The following is a 19,543-nucleotide window of genomic DNA, read 5'->3' on the forward strand; positions in this document are numbered from 1 at the left end:
TGAATCAAAAGTCCATTATAATCAATGCCATAAGACTGATGTTAGCAGGTGATTCCTTCAGCCGAAAGTAAAAGGGCAGGGGGATGGGAGGCAGAATAAATCAAAAGGATTTTTTTCCCCCTTGATGTCATTGAGCTGCAGCCAGCATTGAAATCTTCCTGATTTCATCACCAGCGAGTCTTTATCTTTTATTCATGGGGTGTGATCCTCGCTGGACGGGCCAGTGTTTATTACCCATCCCTAATTACCCCTGAGAAAGGTCGTGGTGAGCTGCGGCCTTAAACCGCTGCAGTCCTTGAGGTGTAGGTAGGCATTAAGAGCTGGGTTATTAAGAGTAATGAATATCACAGCGCAACTTACAGACAAAACATTTGCTTTCCTCTAATAATTTGATGCTCTTGGGCAGCACGGTAGCATGGTGGTTAGCATAAATGCTTCACAGCTCCAGGGTCCCAGGTTCAGTTCCCGGCTGGGTCACTGTCTGTGCGGAGTCTGCACGTCCTCCCCGTGTGTGCGTGGCTTTCCTCCGGGTGCTCCGGTTTCCTCCCACAGCCCAAAGATGTGCGGGTTAGGTGGATTGGCCATGCTAAATTGCCCGTAGTGTCCTAAAAAGTAAGGTTAAGGGGGGGGCTTGTTGGGTTACGGGTATAGGGTGGATACGTGGGTTTGATTAGGGTGATCATTGCTCGGCACAACATCGAGGGCCGAAAGGCCTGTTCTGTGCTGTACTGTTCTATGTTCTATGTTCTTCATATTTAGAAGCAGATTGGGTGGCATGCGGCGCAGTGGTTAGCACTGGGACTGCGGCACTGAGGACCCGGATTCGAATCCCGGCTCTGGGCCACTGTCCATGTGGAGTTTGCACATTCTCCCCGTGTCTGCGTGGGTCTCACCCCCACAACCCAAAGATGTGCAGGGTAGGTGGATTGGCCACGCTAAATTGACCCTTAATTGGAAAAAGAAAATAATTGGGTACTCTAAATTTATTTTAAAAATATTTAGAAGCAGATAATATTCCAGATAATTGGTGTCTAGCTGCGGTACAAAGCAGTAATGCTCTGCCACAATCTAGTCTTATATTTTACTCCTTCTCCCAGCCCCACCGTGGCCAACTCCCACTCACACTGCTCCTCAGCCTGAGGTTACATGTCAGCTGGGATATTGTTCCCTGTGTGATAACAGCCTCACCCCTGACTGCTTATTAAATTCTTTGCACAAATCCCAACAATGAATGTTGACGGTTGAGAAGGATGTCACTGCCCCAGGAGCAGTTCTGTCCCCCAGCCAATAGCGATTCCTGTGCAGGCACAAACGCACACTTGTACTCATGGTTTGGTATCACATCATGCAGTCCACTTATCTCTTTGTTGCTACCTGTGCTGGAGAATGATTTACAGCTACAGCTCGCATTTGCACAGTGCCCCGAGCACAGTTAAACATTCAAAGTCACTTCATAGGAACCCAAGGCCGCTGCGACTAATGTCCAAACTGGGCGTTGACCGAAAGCGGCAGAATTGTTGGGCGGTTGGGTTTGGGAGCGGGGGGGGGGAAAGTTAAGTGGCAGCAAAAAAACGGAATGAACTATTCACGAAATGACCAGAAGTAAACAAACAGGCTTCAGCAGTGAGAATGAAAGGTCTGAATGTACGGATCTACATCCAGATATACTCCCATAGACATTAGTATTTACACTGCAGTCTTTCACAAAATTTCAAATGATATTCCTCATGCTGCTTATGGGACTGTTTCCTAAATTTGTGCATCTACGTGATTATTGCAAAACTGCAAAGCAGTGAAGAATATCAAACCATTAAATATCATCTGGCTCATTCAATGGTGATGATGATTGATTGTGTAATTTGCACATAAAATCATCGCGCAACTACTATATCATGTGAGCCATGTTACACATTAAAATGTGGATTTCTCTTCTATTATATATTCTATTTAAAGTGTGGAACAATGGAGAATATTTCCCTTTTTCATGCAAAATGCATCTAACTATAATGCAGAATTTCTATTCATTTTTGAAGGTTAAATATGGGGGGAGGGGGGAGGTCAAGGGTAACTAATACTCTTGAACCTGCAGGGACATCTTCAAACCAAATTTGACGCCAAGCTGCATAAGGAGGTATTGGAACAGTGGGAAGTGGTTTATTTATTTAAGAATTAATTTTGAGTGCCCAATTATTATTTCCCAATTAAGGGGCAATTTAGCGTGGCCATTCCACCTACCCTGCACATGTTTGGGTTGTGGGGGTGAGACCCACGCAGACACGGGGAGAATCTGCAAACTCCGCACGGACAGTGACCCAGGACCGGGATCGCACCCTGGTCCTCAGTGCCATGAGGCAGCAGTGCTAACTACTGTGCCACCGTGCCGCCCCAGTGGGAAGTGGGCTTTAAGGAGCCTCTGAAAGACTGAGAGAGAGAGATAGAGAAGCAGAAAGGTTTAGCAAGGGAATTCGAGAGATTGTGGTCTAGATAGCTGAACGCCTGGTCACCACTGGAGGGATGATGAACATTGAGGATGTGCAAGAGGCCAGAATTGGAGGAGCGTGGAGCTCTTGGAGAGTTGGAGGGGATCAGAGATTGAGAGCGGTGAGGCCATGGAGGGATTTGAAAATCAGGCTAAGAAATAAATTGGGTCCGTGCTGGATCGGTAGCCAGTGTAGGTCAGTGTGCACAGGGGTTATGGGCGACCAGGATTTGGTATGAGTTGGGACACAAGAGGGAGAGCGTTTTGGATGAATTTAAGTTTACAGAGAGGGACGATAGGCTGGAGAGTATTGGAACAGTAGAGCTTTCTTTAGTTGGATGGTATAACATGGGACAAATCCAGCCTGGAGAATATTAAGTTTCGTTGATTGCCATATTATGAAGCAATTCACCATTCTCGCATTCTGTTATGCACAGCTATAACAGGACCTGTCTGTTGCAAGATTGGCCCAAATGTGACAATCATACCATATGTACTTCACTAAATGGAGGGGATGGTGCCAGTGTCTTTTGGCTCCTCGAATGTGCAGCTGACACTTTAATTGTTCAAACTGGACGTGGATTGTTGGCAGCACAGGGCTGTTTTATTTTACCACTTCCTCACTGATGCAAAGATCCTGGGAAATGCTTATCCAGCGGATGCCAAATCCAGTTGCATTTCTTTCTTTGACTATTTCTTCAGGAAGGTACCTTTTCCAGGGTGGAAGCCTCAGTGTAGCAACTGAAAGAACTGATTGGTGCTTTTTGTGTTGTCATGGTTGCAGCTGACCTGTTCAGAGGCCAAAGGTTAATCACTGGTTTAATGTTTGGCACCTTGAGCCTAGAAGCCTGGACGCTTGGGCAGATTAGTTCTACAGGGATCATTTCTCAGGATGTCCTAAAGTGGGGAAATCTTGAATGAACGAACAATCTGTTCCCACTTGATAGATGCACAATATTGATCGCCAGAGTATTTCTAGAATGTCACCATTCTGTGTACATCATCTCTGTCACTTCATGCTCACTGTTTCTCTCTGATGCTTTCAAGTGCTGGAAACCGGGATTAGGTGCTTGAAGGCTGTCACAGGCACGATGGGCCAAATGGCCTGTTTCTGTGCCGTAAACCTTTCTGACCATCCTTTTGCAAATTACAGCAGTAGTCCCACATTCCCAAAACATTCCCTTGTTCTTACCGAGCGCCTTTAACCTGTTGCTCAATGTTGCTCTGTTTTAATGGCTATAAATATAGTGGTTAATCTTAATCTTAATTATGAATATGCTTTCAGAGTCGCCAGGTATCCCTTGATGCCGCCACAACCGAATATCGATCAAAGAGCCAATGCACCAGTTAGTTAGTTCAAAGTCAGTGGTACTTCATTTACACACAGTATGATTCACTCATGCACAATAACACTACAGGCTAAACTATATCTATCACTAATGCCTATACTTAACTCCAGGTGCCCACTCAGTCAGAGGAACAATGGCCGTTGTTTGGATCTGAGGCTGTTGGGTTCGAAGAGGTAACAGGAGTGTAGCTATGGTTGTCCGTCCGATAGCGAGCGTTGAACTTACTGCTTCTGGTGGTGTAGGTGGAGGGGTCTCTCCAGTTGAGAGCTGAATCCAAGAGAGCGAACACATGGCGGGGTTCCTTCTTATACTTTGGGGGGGGGGGGTTTCTCGTGCTTTTAGACGAGCCTTAAACTTGGTCCCAATCAATTGGGCAGCTTCTTGATCACCGCCATTGATCTGAGCCAACAAGGGGGTGGGTGCCTTGATGGCTGGGCGTGTCCTAAGTGGCCGTTGGCCTGGCTTTATTTGGATCTTCTTGCTGAGGTAGTGGCGCCGGACTGTCTGGGACGGTATCGGCTACCTGAGCACTAGCCTTTTGTTCATCGGAGATGGGCCATCAATGTGCAAATCGGCCAAGAGTTTTGATTCCGCCTGCAGTCTGTCTTCCAAATACATATTCAGGCTCTGTGCCTGCTCGTTACTTTGCATTGTTCCATTTTTCCCTGTATGCTCGGCGAGTGTCCATTTTATATGCTGGAAGTGGCCATCCCAGATGGCTACAAACCTCAGTGAAGATTATTCTCGCTTTTAAATCCCTCCATGGTTATAACTACCTGACCGTGGGAATCACCACCAGCCTGATTCCCCCCCCCCCCCCCCCCTTGGCACTCTAATAATGCTTTGCTCCCTGATCCCTGCCTGACCATTGGTGACCACTATTTACCCACTCTGCTACAGTCACCTGGAACCCCCTCCTCCAGATGCCTTCACCTTCCTTCACCCATCCTGCTTTTGCAGGCTGGGTGGGTGGGTAAATCTCGCCCAATGTTCCAGGTCGCTGAGCTTCCAGTAAAACCACTTTTCATCGGATAACCTCTCGTTCTTACACTTTCAATTTCACTCAGTTGCCTAAAATATTTACCCAGTGAAGATCCTATCTTCGTGGGCGGCACGGTGGTGCAGTGGTTAGCACTGCTACCACATGGCGCTGAGGACCCGGGTTCGATCCCAGCCACGGTCACTGTGTGGAGTTTGCACATTCTCTCCGTGGGTCTCAGCCCTCACAACCCAAAGATGTGCAGGGTAGGTGGATTGGCCACGCTAAATTGCCCCTTAATTAGAAAAAAATAATAATTGGGTACTCTAAATTTATTTGAAAAGAAGAAGATCCTATCTTCGATATTGGATGGGATTGCTGCAGCGTAACCAGTTAACCGAGCATTTAATCGTATCCCTGATCTTTAGTGGGCTTTTTTCCCCCATCAACCTGTAACTTCCCAAATAATTTTTTAAAATCATTTTACTGTTGTGGCATAGCTTTTAGAAACCTCTGCCTCGGCAACCAAAGGTGAGAGATGCCTCCCGATCTCTCGTTAAAACCTCTTTGACTCTCTCTTCTCCGAGGCTGAGGTGCAGTTTTTTGCCTCCCCCACCATTGGCAGCTGCTCTTTCAGCCCATTCCACCTTTCTCGAACTCGCTCACTGAGTAAATTCTTCAATGGAATCTACACGAGCCGATGGAGAGCCGTGCGATGCAATGCGCAGCAATATGAAAGACTTGCATTTATATAGCGACTTTCTCAATCTCAACGCACCTCAAAGCACTTTACAACCAATTAGGTTATTTAAAAGTGTAGCCTTTGTTGTAATGTGCAAAACGTGGCAGCCAATTTGCATGTATCGAGCCCCGTCTAACAGCCGAATGTTGGCTAAGACAGTAGAAGTCCCGTGCTCCTCTTCAAATACTGCTGTGGGATCTCTTGCTCCCTCTGTGTTGCGCTGGGAGCACCAAGCTGGCTTACATGCTCCAGTCCCTGGAGGGAGAATTGAACCCACTGCTGCCTGACTCCGAAATGAGAGTGCCACAGTTCAGGTGTATTAACATGTCCACAGCTTGTTGTGTATTCACGTTTCCTCCCAGTTGGAACAAGGTCACGTGAGGCCGATCATTTGACGTACTGATGACGCCACTAGCTGTTTGTGCAGGCACACAGGCAGTCTATCCTAACAGCCTGCAGACTAAACACCTTTCCAATGAAACTCTTGTTTGTGATCTGCCAGCCTAACCAAATACCACACAGGTATACTTTCAAAATGATTTTCCAGCCATGCTTTGACAAAGCAGTTCTAGTGTCGGGAAATACAATACGAAAGATTCTCAAGTGCTTTAATTTTCTGAGTGACTCATAGCATTCAATGAAGGGCTGGTTATATTTTTAAATGACGTGTTTAGAACAGTCTATTACTCCTGAAATTGGGTCAGTTAATGTGACGATAGCCAAATTACTGTTAAACAATTTGAAAATCATGGCGTTGTAATGGAGGACCGACTGAGAATATTCGGTAGTTTCCAAGAGATATTTGCAGAGCCTTCTTGTGTCCCCTGGGAATAACACTTGGCTGCTTGAATTCTTTATCTCTGATTCAAACAGATGCCTGGGACTGAATCTCTCTCCCATCTGTCTCTGCCTTCAGGATATATAATTTATGCTTTTATAAGCGGTGATCCTTAATCAAAACAAGACCAAACTCTCAAGTGCCTTCAAGGATTTGCTTTTTCTTCCCTGCCCCCTCCAACCAGTTTCCTGAGCCGGGATTCTCCCCTACCCGGCGGGGCGGGGGGTGTCGGAGCGGCGTGAACCACTCCGGCGTCGGGCCGCCCCAAATGTGCGGAAGTCTCCGCACCTTTAGGGGACAAGCCCTCACATTGAGGGGCTAGGCCCGCATCGGAGTGGTTCCCACTCCGCCGGCTGGCGTCAACGGCCTTTGGCACCACGCCAGCCGGGCCGAAAGGACTTCGCCGGCCGGCATAAGTCCGCGCATGTGCCGGTGTGTCAGCGGCTGCTGACGTAACACCGGCGCATGCGCAGGGGAGGGGGTCTCTTCATGGCAGGGGCGGAAGAAAAAGAGTGCCCCCACGGCACACGCCCGCCCGCCGATTGGTGGGCCCCGATCGCGGGCCAGGCCACCGTGGGGGCACCTCCCGGGGTCAGATCCCCCCCCCCCCCCCACCAGGACCCCGGAGCCCGCCCGCGCCGCCAATCCCGCCGCTAAGAGAGGTGGTTTAAACCACGCTGGCGGGAGAGGCCTGTCTGCGGCGGGACTTCGGCCCATTGTGGGCCGGAGAATCACTGCGGGGGGGCCCGCCGACCGGCGCGGCGCAATTCCCGCCCCCGCCGAATCTCTGGGGGCGGAGAATTCGGGACACGGCGGGGGTGGTATTGATTTTTTAAAATGAATTTAGAGTACCCAATTCATTGTTCCAATTAAGGGGCAATTTAGCATGGCCAATCCACCTAGCCCACACATCTTTGGGTTGTGGGGGCGAAACCCACGCAAACACGGGGAGAATGTGCAAACTCCGGGGGTAGTATTGATGCCGGCCCCAGGCGATTCCCCGACCCTCCCGGGGGGGTCGGAGAATTCCGCCTCTGATTCTCGTTGGCCACAGGTCTCTCTGATGGGTCAGGAGGTTCCAGATGCCACACCTATTACTCACATTTCAGCCCAATCCGAGATCACAACCCAATGCTTTTGTTGCTGTGCGATGAGAACCGGAGGCTAAATCGTGTCTGCCATGGTAAAATAGTGTGTGCTCAGTGCTGAAGAATAACGTATTGACAGCAGAAATCGCCCAGTTATTTCAGATAGAATGTCAGGACATTAGCTGCCCCCTCTCATCTACTGCCCAACCATCAACATAGTTGTGAACTGTAAGGGTTAATGTTATGTCCGAATCAACCACTAGAGGGAGCTAGATGCAGAACTATGTAAAGCATCGATGCTAAGCCTTCTTGGAGAGTGTTGAGGAGAAGGCTAGAAGAAAGACCGCAGTAAAGCTAGTGTGAGTGAGAGTAGATCATAGTTATTGTATTAGTGTAGAGATTAGTGGTAGATGAGTGTAAATTGTATGTTTTATTGTCAATTGTTTATTATATAGAAGTAAGAAATTGAATTCAATTAAGTAGTGCAAATAAATCTTTAGCTTTGTTTGATACAAAAGCTAGTTGTGGTCTTTGTAAACACTACGCCAACCATCCCAGGATCTGAACCACCGCAATTGTAACAGGAGGAGGCCATTCAGCCCCTCCAGCTTGTTATTCTACCATTCAATTGGAGCATGGCTGATGCGTTTCAACTCTATTTACACACCTTGACTACCTAACCCTCTGCGTAAGAACGAGCTATCTGAATGCAGAGAGCCTGTGCTGTGCTTTTGGCTACCCCTACTCTGCTAACTCTGTCTGCCGATGGGTCCTAAACCTCAATCCTGGATTTGATACTCTAAATAGTGGTGTAAAATCTATTTTGCCCACATGTTTTTTAAAAATTGTTTGAACTGTTGTTGAGGGCTGGACATGGATTGGTTGTGAAAAGGATGTTCTCCCCTGCCAATGAGTTGACAGTGCGGTGATGTGAATCAAAAAGCTTTCATGTGGCTTCCTGTGATTCTCTTTTTTCTTAAAAAGTGTCCACACGAATACCTTTTATGGGTGTTTTTGGCAGTGACTAATTTCTAAAAATGGAAGAATACAACTTGTGACTTTGTGTCCGTTGTCTGTTTTATTTTTAAATTCGCGAGTCATGTTGAGCTGGCAGTTTAGGCTGGAGGGCCGATGAGTAGGTGGGGTGGGTGGGTGCACAGAAGGTATTGTTTGGTGCTGAAATAGGTCATGTGCTGAATCACATTCCTCTTCTGATGAGAAAAGGGGAATGCCAATTTCTCCCCAGCGAGCAAGTGCATGTCTCAAACCCTGCATCCCATGATTTTTTTTGGGGAGTGGGACAGGGATAGGGAGGGGGATGTACATTAAACATGAGAATTAGGAGCGCAACTTGACCATTCAGTCTCTTGAGCATGCTTATCATTTGATAAGATCATAGTTGATCTGATTGTAGCCTTCTACATACCTGTCAACCCCCTGTGCCCGCAGGTTATTGACTGACAAGGAAGTTCATCTAACTTGGCCTTAAAAATATTCAATGATCCAGCCAAAAAACCTCTCTGGGAAAGAGAGTTCCACGTACAAACGGTCCTCCGGAGAGAAATAATTTCTCCTCATCGCCATCTTAAATGGGTGACCCCTTATTTTAAACGGTGTCTCCGCAGTTCCAGACTCCACCACAAGGGGAAATACTCTCTCAGTATCCACCCTTTCGAATACCCTCAGGATCTCGTATGTTTCAATAAGATCATCTCTCATTGTTCTAAACTCTGTGATGTGAATCAAAAAGCTTTCATGTGGCTTCCTGCGATTCTCTTTTTTCTTAAAAAGTGTCCACACGAATACCTTTTATGGGTGTTTTTGGCAGTGACTAATTTCTAAAAATGGAAGAATACAACTTGTGACTTTGTGTCCGTTGTCTGTTGGCCCACGCAGTGTGGGCTGTGTTTTATTTTTAAATTCGCGAGTCATGTTGAGCTGGCAGTTTAGGCTGGAGGGCCGATGAGTAGGTGGGGTGGGTGGGTGCACAGAAGGTATTGTTTGGTGCAATACACACCCAACCTGTCCAATCTTTCCTCATAAGCCAACTTCTCCATCCCAGGAATCAGTCAAGTCACCCTTCTTTGTACTACATCGAATGCAATTATGGCCTTTTAAAAAAAATTTTTTTAGAGTACCCAATTCAATTTTTTCCAATTAAGGGGAAATTTAGCTTGGCCAATCCACCTAGCCTGCACATCTTTTGGGTTGTGGGGGTGAAACCCACGCAGACACGGGGAGAATGTGCAAACTCCTCACGGACAGTGACCCAGAGCCGGGATCGAACCTGGGACCTCGGCGTGAGGCAGCAGTGCTAACCACTGCACCACCGTGCTGCCCCACAATTATGACCGTCCTTAAATAAGGAGACCAAAGCTGCACACACTATTCCATATGTGGTCCTATTTACACCCTGTGCAACTATACCAAAATATCCCTACTTTATATTCCGCTTCCCTTTGCAATAACCAACAACATTCCATTTGCCTTCCTAATCATTTGCTGCACTTGCATTGATTTGTGTACCTGGAGACTCCAATTCCTTTTGTATCCCGGGGCTCTGCAATCTCGCTCCATTTAGGGGCTGTTTAGCACAGGGCTAAATCGCTGGCTTTGAAAGCAGACCAAGACAGGCCAGCAGCATGGTTCGATTCCCGTACCAGCCTCCCCGAACAGGCGCTGGAATGTGGCGACTAGGGGCTTTTCACAGTAACTTCATTGAAGCCTACTTGTGACAATAAGCGATTTTCATTTTCATCTCATAAATCATTTACCGCTTGCCTATTCTTCCTGCCAAAGTAGACAAGTTCGCACTGTCCAACATAAAACTCCATCTGCCCAATATTTTCCTACTCACTTAACTTCTCTGTATCTCTTTGCAGACTCCCTGGGCAGGAGGCAGCCTGCCACTGACTAGCCGGAGGAACCTACTGGCCCTTCTACTGTCACTGGGGTTTCCTGTTGATGGCATTCTCCCCCACTGGGGAACCCGCGGCAGGGGCTGCCGTCAGCGGGTCCGGAAGATCCCATCTGTGGTAAAGGCCGGAAAACCCCACTCTGTGCAGCACGGTAGCACAGTGGTTAGCACAATTGCTTCACAGCTGCAGGGTCCCAGGTTTGATTCCCGGCTTGGGTCACCGTCTGTGCAGAGTCCGCACATTCTCCCCGTGTGTGCGTGGAATTCCTCCGGGTGCTCCAGTTTCCTCCCACAGTCCAAAGATGTGCAGGTTAGGTGGATTGGCCATGCTAAATTGCCCTTAGTGTCCAAAATTGCCCTTCGTGTTGGGTGGGGTTGCTGGTTTATGGGGATAGGGTGGAGGTGTGGGCTTGTGTAGGGTGCTCTTTGAAAGAGCCGGTGCAGACTCGATGGGCTGAATGGCCTCCTTCTGCACTGTAAATTCTACGATCCTTCACAACTTTCTCACCTACCTATCTTTATGTCATCAGCAAGTTTAGCAAACTTATATTCACTCCCTTTATCCAAGCCATTGATATAGGTTGTAAATAGTTGAAGCCCCAGCACTGATCCCTAAGGGCTACAACTTGCCAATTTGAAAATATCCCATTTATCCTTACTCAGTTTCCTGTTGGAATCCTCTATCCAAGTTAATCTGTTAGCCCTACACCATGAGCTTGTATTTTGCGTCTTTGACCCAGCATCTTGTCAAATGCCTTGTGGAAATCTAAATATCCCACATTATATGCTCCCCTTTATCTGGGTTGCTTGTTACTTTCTCAAACAACTCTAATTAGTTAAAGTGATTTCCCTTTCACAAAACCATGTTGACTCTGCTTAATGACATTGAGTTTTAAGTGCCCCTCTATTCCCTTATTGATGAGAGATTCAACATTTTCCCTGTGATGAATGTTAAGCTAAGTGGACTATAGTTTCCTGCTTTCTGCCTCCCTCATTTTGTGAATAGAGGGTAAACATTGGCTATTTTCCAACCTTTTTAAAAATAAATTTAGATTACCCTAAATAAATTTAGATTTATGGGCAGCACGGTAGCATGGTGGTTAGCATAAATGCTTCACAGCTCCAGGGTCCCAGGTTCGATTCCCGGCTGGGTCACTGTCTGTGTGGAGTCTGCACGTCCTCCCCCTGTGTGCGTGAGTTTCCTCCGGGTGCTCCGGTTTCCTCCCACAGTCCAAAGATGTGCGGGTTAGGTGGATTGGCCATGCTAAATTGCCCGTAGTGTCCTAATAAAAGTAAGGTTAAGGGGGGGGGTGGGTTGTTGGGTTACGGGTATAGGGTGGATACGTTGACTTGAGTAGGGTGATCATGGCTCGGCACAACATTGAGGGCCGAAGGGCCTGTTCTGTGCTGTACTGTACTTTTCTATGTTCTATTACTCAATTATTTTTTCCAATTAAGGGGCGATTTTGCATGGCCAATCCACCTACCCTGCACATCTTTGGGTTGTGGGGAAACCCACGCAGACACGGGGAGAATGTGCAAACTCCACACGGACAGTGACCCAGAGCCGGGATGGAACCTGGGACCTTGGCACCGTGAGACTGCAGTGCTAACCACTGCGCCACCGTGCTTCAAACTGAAGTCTTATTGGTGTTTCATTTTCAGTCTCTTTCTAATCCGTTGCAAAAGATTCTTGGGAGAGATCAGTACAATATTGCAGCTAAACCTTGACCGAGGATTTGATATTTTCTTCAATTGCAGCCTCTTTGCACTGAGGTCCGAATGCACAAAATTAGTACCAGGTTATAAAACACTTTGTTTTTGCTCCCTGTCCCACCCCTGGTTAATGACTCTGTCGATGGTCGTATCGCACCATGCAGATGGGCGGGATTCTACGCTTCATCTCTGACCTGAGATTGCTGACCTCAGGACCCCGGGGTAAGGAGGAGCCGAAGCCTCCAGATAACACAGCCGGCCAAGGGCAGAAAGAGAACTGGGGCGGGATTCTCCAACCCCCCACCGGGTTGGAGAATCGCCTGGGGCCGGCGTCAATCCCGCCCCCGTCGTGTCCCGAATTCTCCGCCACCCGAGATTCGGCGGGGGCGGGAATCGCGCTGCGCCGGTCGGCGGGCCCCCCGCGGTGATTCTCCGGCCCATGATGGGCCGAAGTCCCACCGCTGACAAGCCTCTCCCGCCGGCGAGGATTAAACCACCTACCTTACCGGCGGGAGCAGGTGGCGCGGGCGAGCGCCGGGGTCCTGGGGGGGGGTGCGGGCCGATCTAACCCCGGGGGGGTGCCCCCATGGTGGCCTGGCCCGCGATCGGGGCCCACCGATCGGGGGACGGGCCTGTGCCGTGGGGGTACTCTTTTTCTTCCGCCTCTGCCATGGTCACCTCCCCTGCGCATGTGCCAGGATGACATCAGCAGCCGCTGACATCCGGCGCATGCGCGGACTTACGCCGGCCGGCGCAGTCCTTTCGGCCCCGGCTGGCGTGGCACCAAAGGCCGTTGACGCCAGCCGGCGGAGTGGGAATCACTCCGGCGCGGGCCTAGCCCCTCAATGTGAGGGCTTGGCCCCTAAAGGTGCGGTCCGACGCTGGAGTAGTTCACACCACTCCATCACGCCGGGACCCCCCGCCCCGCCGGGTAGGGGGGAATCCCGGCCCTGAACTTGCACGAACCCAAGATTTTTCATGACCCTTGGGATATCCCAAAATGCTTCACAACCAAAGAATTAAATTGTAAAATGCAGTCACAGAAACCGTGGCAATCAGTTTGTGCACAGCAAGCTCCCACAAGGAGCAAAATGATGATGTTCTAGTGATGGTGATTGAGGGAGACGCTGTTCATCACTAAGGCCACTTAGCTCCAACTCCACCACCATTGTCTGATTCTGACCTGCACCCTGCTTCTGAAACCCTCATCCATGCCTTTGTCACCTTTAGACTTGACTATTTCGATGTTTTCCTTGGTATCCTGCTATTACCCCCCCCCCCCCCCTCCCATGGCCATTATCTCTGGAATCCTCTCGAACCCTACAACTCCATCAGCTCTCTGTCTGTCCTCTGATTCTGGCCTTTGGCACATCCTCATTTTCAACACTCCACCATTAAACCCTCACCTCAACCCTGCAATTCCTTCCCTAAACCTCTCCACCTCTTCACTCCTCTAAACCTACCTCTTTGATGAAGCTTTTAGTCCCCCTGTGTTCTCTGGATATACAAATGAGTTTTGGGGCTCGGTACGGTAGCGCAGTGGTTAGCATTGTTGCTTCGCAGCGCCAGGGTCCCGGGTTCGATTCCCGGCTTGGGTCCCTGTCTGTGCGGAGTCTGCACGTTCTCCCTGTGTCTGCGTGGGTTTGCTCCGGGTGCTCCGGTTTCCTCCCACAAGTCCCGAAAGACGTGCTGTTAGGTAATTTGGACATTGTGAATTCTCCCTCAGTGTACCCGAACAGGCGCCGGAATGTGGCGAGTCGGGGCTTTTCACAGTGACTTCATTGCAGTGTTAATTAATGTAAGCCGACTTGTGACAATAATAAAAATTATTAAGATTATTAAAAGATTATTATTATTATGAGGCTCAGAGTCTAAATTTGTCCGAGAATGCCCCCGTGAAGCAACTTGGAATATTTTACTGTGTTAAAGATATTTTTTGTTGTTGGAAGGTATTGCCCGTGACAAGTCGCAAACCCCACTTCTCACCCTCGAGGCAGTTCCATGGAACTATTATTTTTTTGAGAAGAGGCCCTTGTGTTTAACCCCTCGTATGAAAAAAGGTACCTCGAGAGCACTGGGGTGTCCATCAGCTTGGATTTCAAGTCTCCTGGAGTCGGAATTAAACCCAGGGCCTCTTGACGTAAGGTGTGAGTGTGCTGTGGCTGAAGAAATGGATTAGACCTGATTATTATGCCCATATAACAGTCAATGCTTTCGGGTTATGGGTGGAGAATCGGTTGCCTGAGTTTCTGTAAAGGAGCCTCCCTTTGTGAGGTGACACCGCTGGGGAAGAATGTGTGAGGAATTGCATGTCTGGAGAGCAAGCGAAGGAGCAACAGCCGAATATGGTTTGTGTTTCAGTCTAATTTGTTAAAAGGCCTGGGCTGCAACTGCGGCTATGTTGCACAATCTAGGCTGACTGAATCCCTCATACTTATTATGCCGTTGGTTGCCTGGGGCAATGGTAGGGGGTGGGGTGAGGCGTGGGTGGCAGTGGTTGGGAAAGAGTTGGGGGGGGGTGAAAGGGAAGTCATGTGATTTACTCCTCTCACCTGACTAGAGAAAATGGCCGAGGTTTTTCAGGGTTATCCATGTATGGTGTTGGCTCTTTGCCTCCCCCTGCTGGTTAGATGATGGAGTGGAACTGAGAGTCGCAACTGATCTGCAGGTTCCATTCGTCCATGGAGGCCTCGAGCTCTGTCACCAATTGTCTCTCAAATGGAGAGATATGCCTCGTGGACAAGGGTCATAAACCTTTAAATTAGTGCTGGGATGTTCAGAGACGACGCCGAGAAGTATTTCTTCACAGAAATCTGGAACTCTTCCCCAAAATGCTGTTGAGGCCACAGAGGTCAACTGAAAGTGTCAAAATTGGGATTGGTAGATGTTTGTTGGGCGGGGGTCTTGAGGGTTACAGAATCAAGGTGGGCAGGCAGAGTTAGGAAGGCGACCAGCTGCGATGGCGGAGCAAGCTTGAGGGCTAAACGCTATACCCCTGTTCCAATGATCTTGCAATGTTACCAGTTAACAATCGCAATGCATTTCGACAAATACTCGGTTTTTATTGTTTAATCATCATAAAGCTGGTACTTCAACAGTTGGAACTGCTTTCCTGATTAACTCGTATCCAGTTGCTACTTAGCATGTTTCACAGTGTGTGTTATGCACATTCGTCGAAGGGATGAAAGAAGAACCGGTGTGCGGTTCTGCAGCGTGTGCTGTCTGGGCAGGTGAGCTAACATCAGGTCATAGACACACTGAAGTTAGTTGAATGGCTGTGCATTTGCCTTTGAAGTGTTTCTATGGAAACGGTTGATGGCCTGGAGATTTGGCCCAACAAAGGGGGTAGCGTTAATCCACGTGAGAGCACCACCTTGTGGAAAGGGGTGGTAAAGCGTGTGCAGGAAATAAGTGAGGTTTCAATTTTTATAAGGAAATCTGTCGAGGAGAGTGGCAAGGCCACCATTTAATGCCCTAATTTCCCTTGAGAAGTTGGCGGGGACGCCGAATGGCTTGCTGGACCATTTAAGAAGGCAACCGCATCCCTGTGGGTCTGGAGTCACATGGAGTCAGGGGCTGGTTTAGCACAGGGCTAAATAGCTGGCTTTGAAAGCAGACCAAGGCAGGCCAGCAGCACGGTTCAATTCCCGTACCAGCCTCCCCGAACAGGCGCCGGAATGTGGCGACTAGGGGCTTTTCACAGAAACCTCATTTGAAGCCTACTCGTGACGATAAGCGATTTTCATTTTCATTTCGTTTCATTTTCATTTCATTTTTTTCACATGTAACCTTGAGTGTGGGCAGTGGATTTCCTTCACTAAAGGATATTCGTGACAATCCATTGGTTATATGGATTACTAGTCCAGGAAGATAACCACCAGGCTACCATCTCCAATAACTAGCCTGGACTTCAACTTTCTGCAGTCCCACATTTACAATGGCCCATGGAATCTGAGAAGTGTGTTTACGTAGAATTTACTGCACAGAAACAGATTTAATTTAATATTTCTGTGCCTGGAAGGGTAAAACCTAAAGTTAGAACATAGAACATAGAACATAGAACATAGAACAGTACAGGCCCTTCGGCCCTCAATGTTGTGCCGAGCCATGATCACCCTACTCAAACCCACGTATCCACCCTATACCCGTAACCCAACAACCCCCCCCTTAACCTTACTTTTATTAGGACACTACGGGCAATTTAGCATGGCCAATCCACCTAACCCGCACATCTTTGGACTGTGGGAGGAAACCGGAGCACCCGGAGGAAACCCACGCACACAGGGGGAGGACGTGCAGACTCCACACAGACAGTGACCCAGCCGGGAATCGAACCTGGGACCTTGGAGCTGTGAAGCATTTATGCTAACCACCATGCTACCCTGCTGCCCCAAAGTTAGGTTCATGCTGGAGGGGACGTGTTTGTATGGAAGGGGGTTGGTTATGTTCCAACTGTGTTTCTGTTGTACCTGGACAACAGGGTGAGGAATAAATCAAAGGCATAAGCATGTGGGTGTTGCTTAACAACTGGGGCATTGTAAGGCAGAGAAGCTTTTAAGTTTTAGTTGAGCTAATTTGTGGGCAGTTTGAGATGGGTAGTGAGAGAGAGGGCGGCGCTCGTAGCTCTGCTAGATGCAGTTGGTTTAGAAGGCAAAAGAGGGAAAATTTCTTCCAGCGGAGTTAAGAGAGAAGTCATATAATGGTGTAATGGTTAAGCAAACAAGTGCAGAGATCTGAAGAGCAACTAGTTAAGGAAACTAGATAAATGAAGGGAGCTCTCCGAAGAATCTGAGGTTCAGGTACTAGAACAGAGAACTGTTGAGTAAAGACAGACTGAGCTAAGAAGAAGGTTGAGATGCCAGCAAGGTACATGAAGTGGGGCAGCACGGTGATGCAGTGGTTAGCACTGCTGCTTCACAGTGCTGAGAACCCGGGTCCGATCCCGGCCCCAGGTCACTGTCTGTGTGGAGTTTGCACATTCTCCCTGTGTCTGCGTGTGTTTCACAAAATTTACAGTGCAGAAGGTGGCCATTCGGCCCATCGAGTCTACACTGGCTCTTGGAAAGAGCACCCTACTCAAGCCCACACCACCACCCTATCCCCATAACCCCACCCAACACGAAGGGCAATTTTGAACACTAAGGGCAATTTGAAAATGAAAATGAAAATCGCTTATTGTCACGAGTAGGCTTCAATGAAGTTACTGTGAAAAGCCCCTAGTCGCCACATTCCAGCGCCTGTTCGGGGAGGCTGGTACGGGAATCGAACCGTGCTGCTGGCCTGCTTGGTCTGCTTTAAAAGCCAGCGATTTAGCCCAGTGAGCTAAACCAGCCCCTCTTTAGCATGGCCAATCCACCTAACCTACACATCTTTGGACTGTGGGAGGAAACCGGAGCACCCGGAGGAGACCCATGCACACACGGGGAGGACGTGCAGACTCCGCACAGACAGTGACCCAAGCCGGAAATAGAACCTGGGACCCTGGAGCTGTGAAGCAATCGTGCTAACCACTATGCTACTGTGCTACCCTTTCTCTCCCACAACCGAAAGATGTGCAGGGTAGGTGGATTGGTCACGTTAAATTGCTCCTTAATTGGAGAAAAAGAAGTGGGTACTCTATATTTATTTTTATAAATTTAGAGTACCCAATTCATTTTTCCAATTAAGGGGCAATTTAGCATGGCAAATCCACCTACCCAGCTCATCTTTGGGCTGTGGGGGCGAAACCCATGCAAACACCGGGAGAATGTGCAAACTCCACACAGACAGTGACCCAGAGCCGGGATCGAACCTGGGATCTCGGTACTGTGAGGCTGCAGGGCTAACCCACTGCGCCACCGTGCCGCCCCAGGACCCTATATTTATTTATTTATTTATTTTTAAAATTTAGAGTACCCAATTCATTTTTCCAATTAGGGGGCAATTTACCGAGGCGATTCCAACTCACCTACCCTGCACATCTTTGGGTTGTGGGGGCGAAACCCACGCAAACACGGGGAGAATGTGCAAACTCCACACAGACAGTGACCCAGAGCCGGGATCGAACCTGGGACCTCGGCGCCATGAGGCTGCAGGGCTAACCCACTGCGCCACCGTGCTGCCCTACTCTATATTTATTAAAAGAAAGATACATTAAGTGGCTTGTGCAGGTTTGTGAGATTTTACTACAGCCTGTGGAACGTGACATAAAATAATTATGGAAATTGGTGGCTGGATCTCGGAGTTTGTGTAAAAACAATTAACACAAAGGTAACCTAAAAGGGGGTGGTGTAAAATCCTAGACTGGAGTTGCCGTTAAAAGTGGAGCGGAAGCTTTAAAAGTGGCATTTGGAAAACCTGGTCTGGACTTTGGAATGCAAACCACAAGAAAGCATTATTATGAGAGAAGATTTTAAAGCATGATTTTGGGAGTGGAGTTTGGAAGCCATCATTGTCGGGAGGGGGGGGAGATTCTCGGGAGAAATACACAGACACTAACTTGGGTTCAGAACGGAGTGTTTACTTGACCACAGTCATCTTGTATGCTTAACAGGGACTTTTGTGTCAATGAGACCATTTTAGCTTAAGATGTACTTTGCAATTCATGTCCATCTATAAATCTGTGTGTATTTGTTAAGCTAAGGGGGAAGTGTTCGAGGAGTATTGCATAAGAGTACAACTTTTCACGTTTAAGAAATGTTTTTTCCTGTTATTAGAACAAACTGGTGGACCTGTGACTCAGTTCCTAATGTTTTATTAAAAAATAGCTGTTATGGTGTTCTGAGACAGGGTTCCATTCTGGGAATTCCAATCCAGTTATAATGTCAAATGTGATCACGGTAAGAGCTCTCAGCCTGCTCGATCTATGGCTCCCACTCATTAACTTTAAAGTGCACTCGATTCTGAATGGGTTGGAGTCCCAATAATGGGGCTAATCGCATATTTGATGAAGTGAGTGTTTCATTCTCCCAGAAAGATGAACCATGAACTGCGATCTGCTTTTAACATGTAAACATGTTTCTACGTCTTTTTTTCATCAGATTAAATATCATGAAGAGTTTGAGAGAAGCAAAGGAACTTCTGCAGCAGTTGGTGAGCGAAAGAGCTCGAATGGTGGCCCGCAATACAATGTCCAGCATGATATGCATAGAGGTGAGCACGCACACACCCGCGCACACGCACATGCACCCACACGCACATGCAGCCACCCCCCACACGCACATGCACCCACACGCACATGCACCCACACGCACATGCAGCCACCCCCCACACGCACGCACACGCACATGCACCCACACGCACATGCACCCACCCCCCACACGCACGCACACGCCCGCGCACACGCACATGCACCCTCACGCACATGCACCCACCCCCCACATGCACATACACTCACCCCCCACACGCACAGACATTCACCCCCCACATGCACATACACCCAACCCCACACGCACAT

The 19,543-nt window shown here is 48.5% G+C and overlaps 1 protein-coding gene across 1 annotated transcript in view; it reads left to right on the forward strand.

Annotated features, from left to right (window-relative positions):
- The window catches only part of lasp1 (LIM and SH3 protein 1), a 192,803-nt gene that overhangs the window by 159,728 nt on the left and 13,532 nt on the right, over positions 1–19,543 (forward strand). The window contains exon 5 of the mRNA XM_038778688.1: positions 19,128–19,239. Within this exon, the coding sequence (XP_038634616.1) occupies positions 19,128–19,239 (112 nt within the window). The remainder of the gene's footprint in view (positions 1–19,127; positions 19,240–19,543) is intronic.

Source organism: Scyliorhinus canicula, chromosome 19 (assembly GCF_902713615.1).
Source record: "Scyliorhinus canicula chromosome 19, sScyCan1.1, whole genome shotgun sequence".
Classification (NCBI taxonomy): domain Eukaryota; kingdom Metazoa; phylum Chordata; class Chondrichthyes; order Carcharhiniformes; family Scyliorhinidae; genus Scyliorhinus; species Scyliorhinus canicula.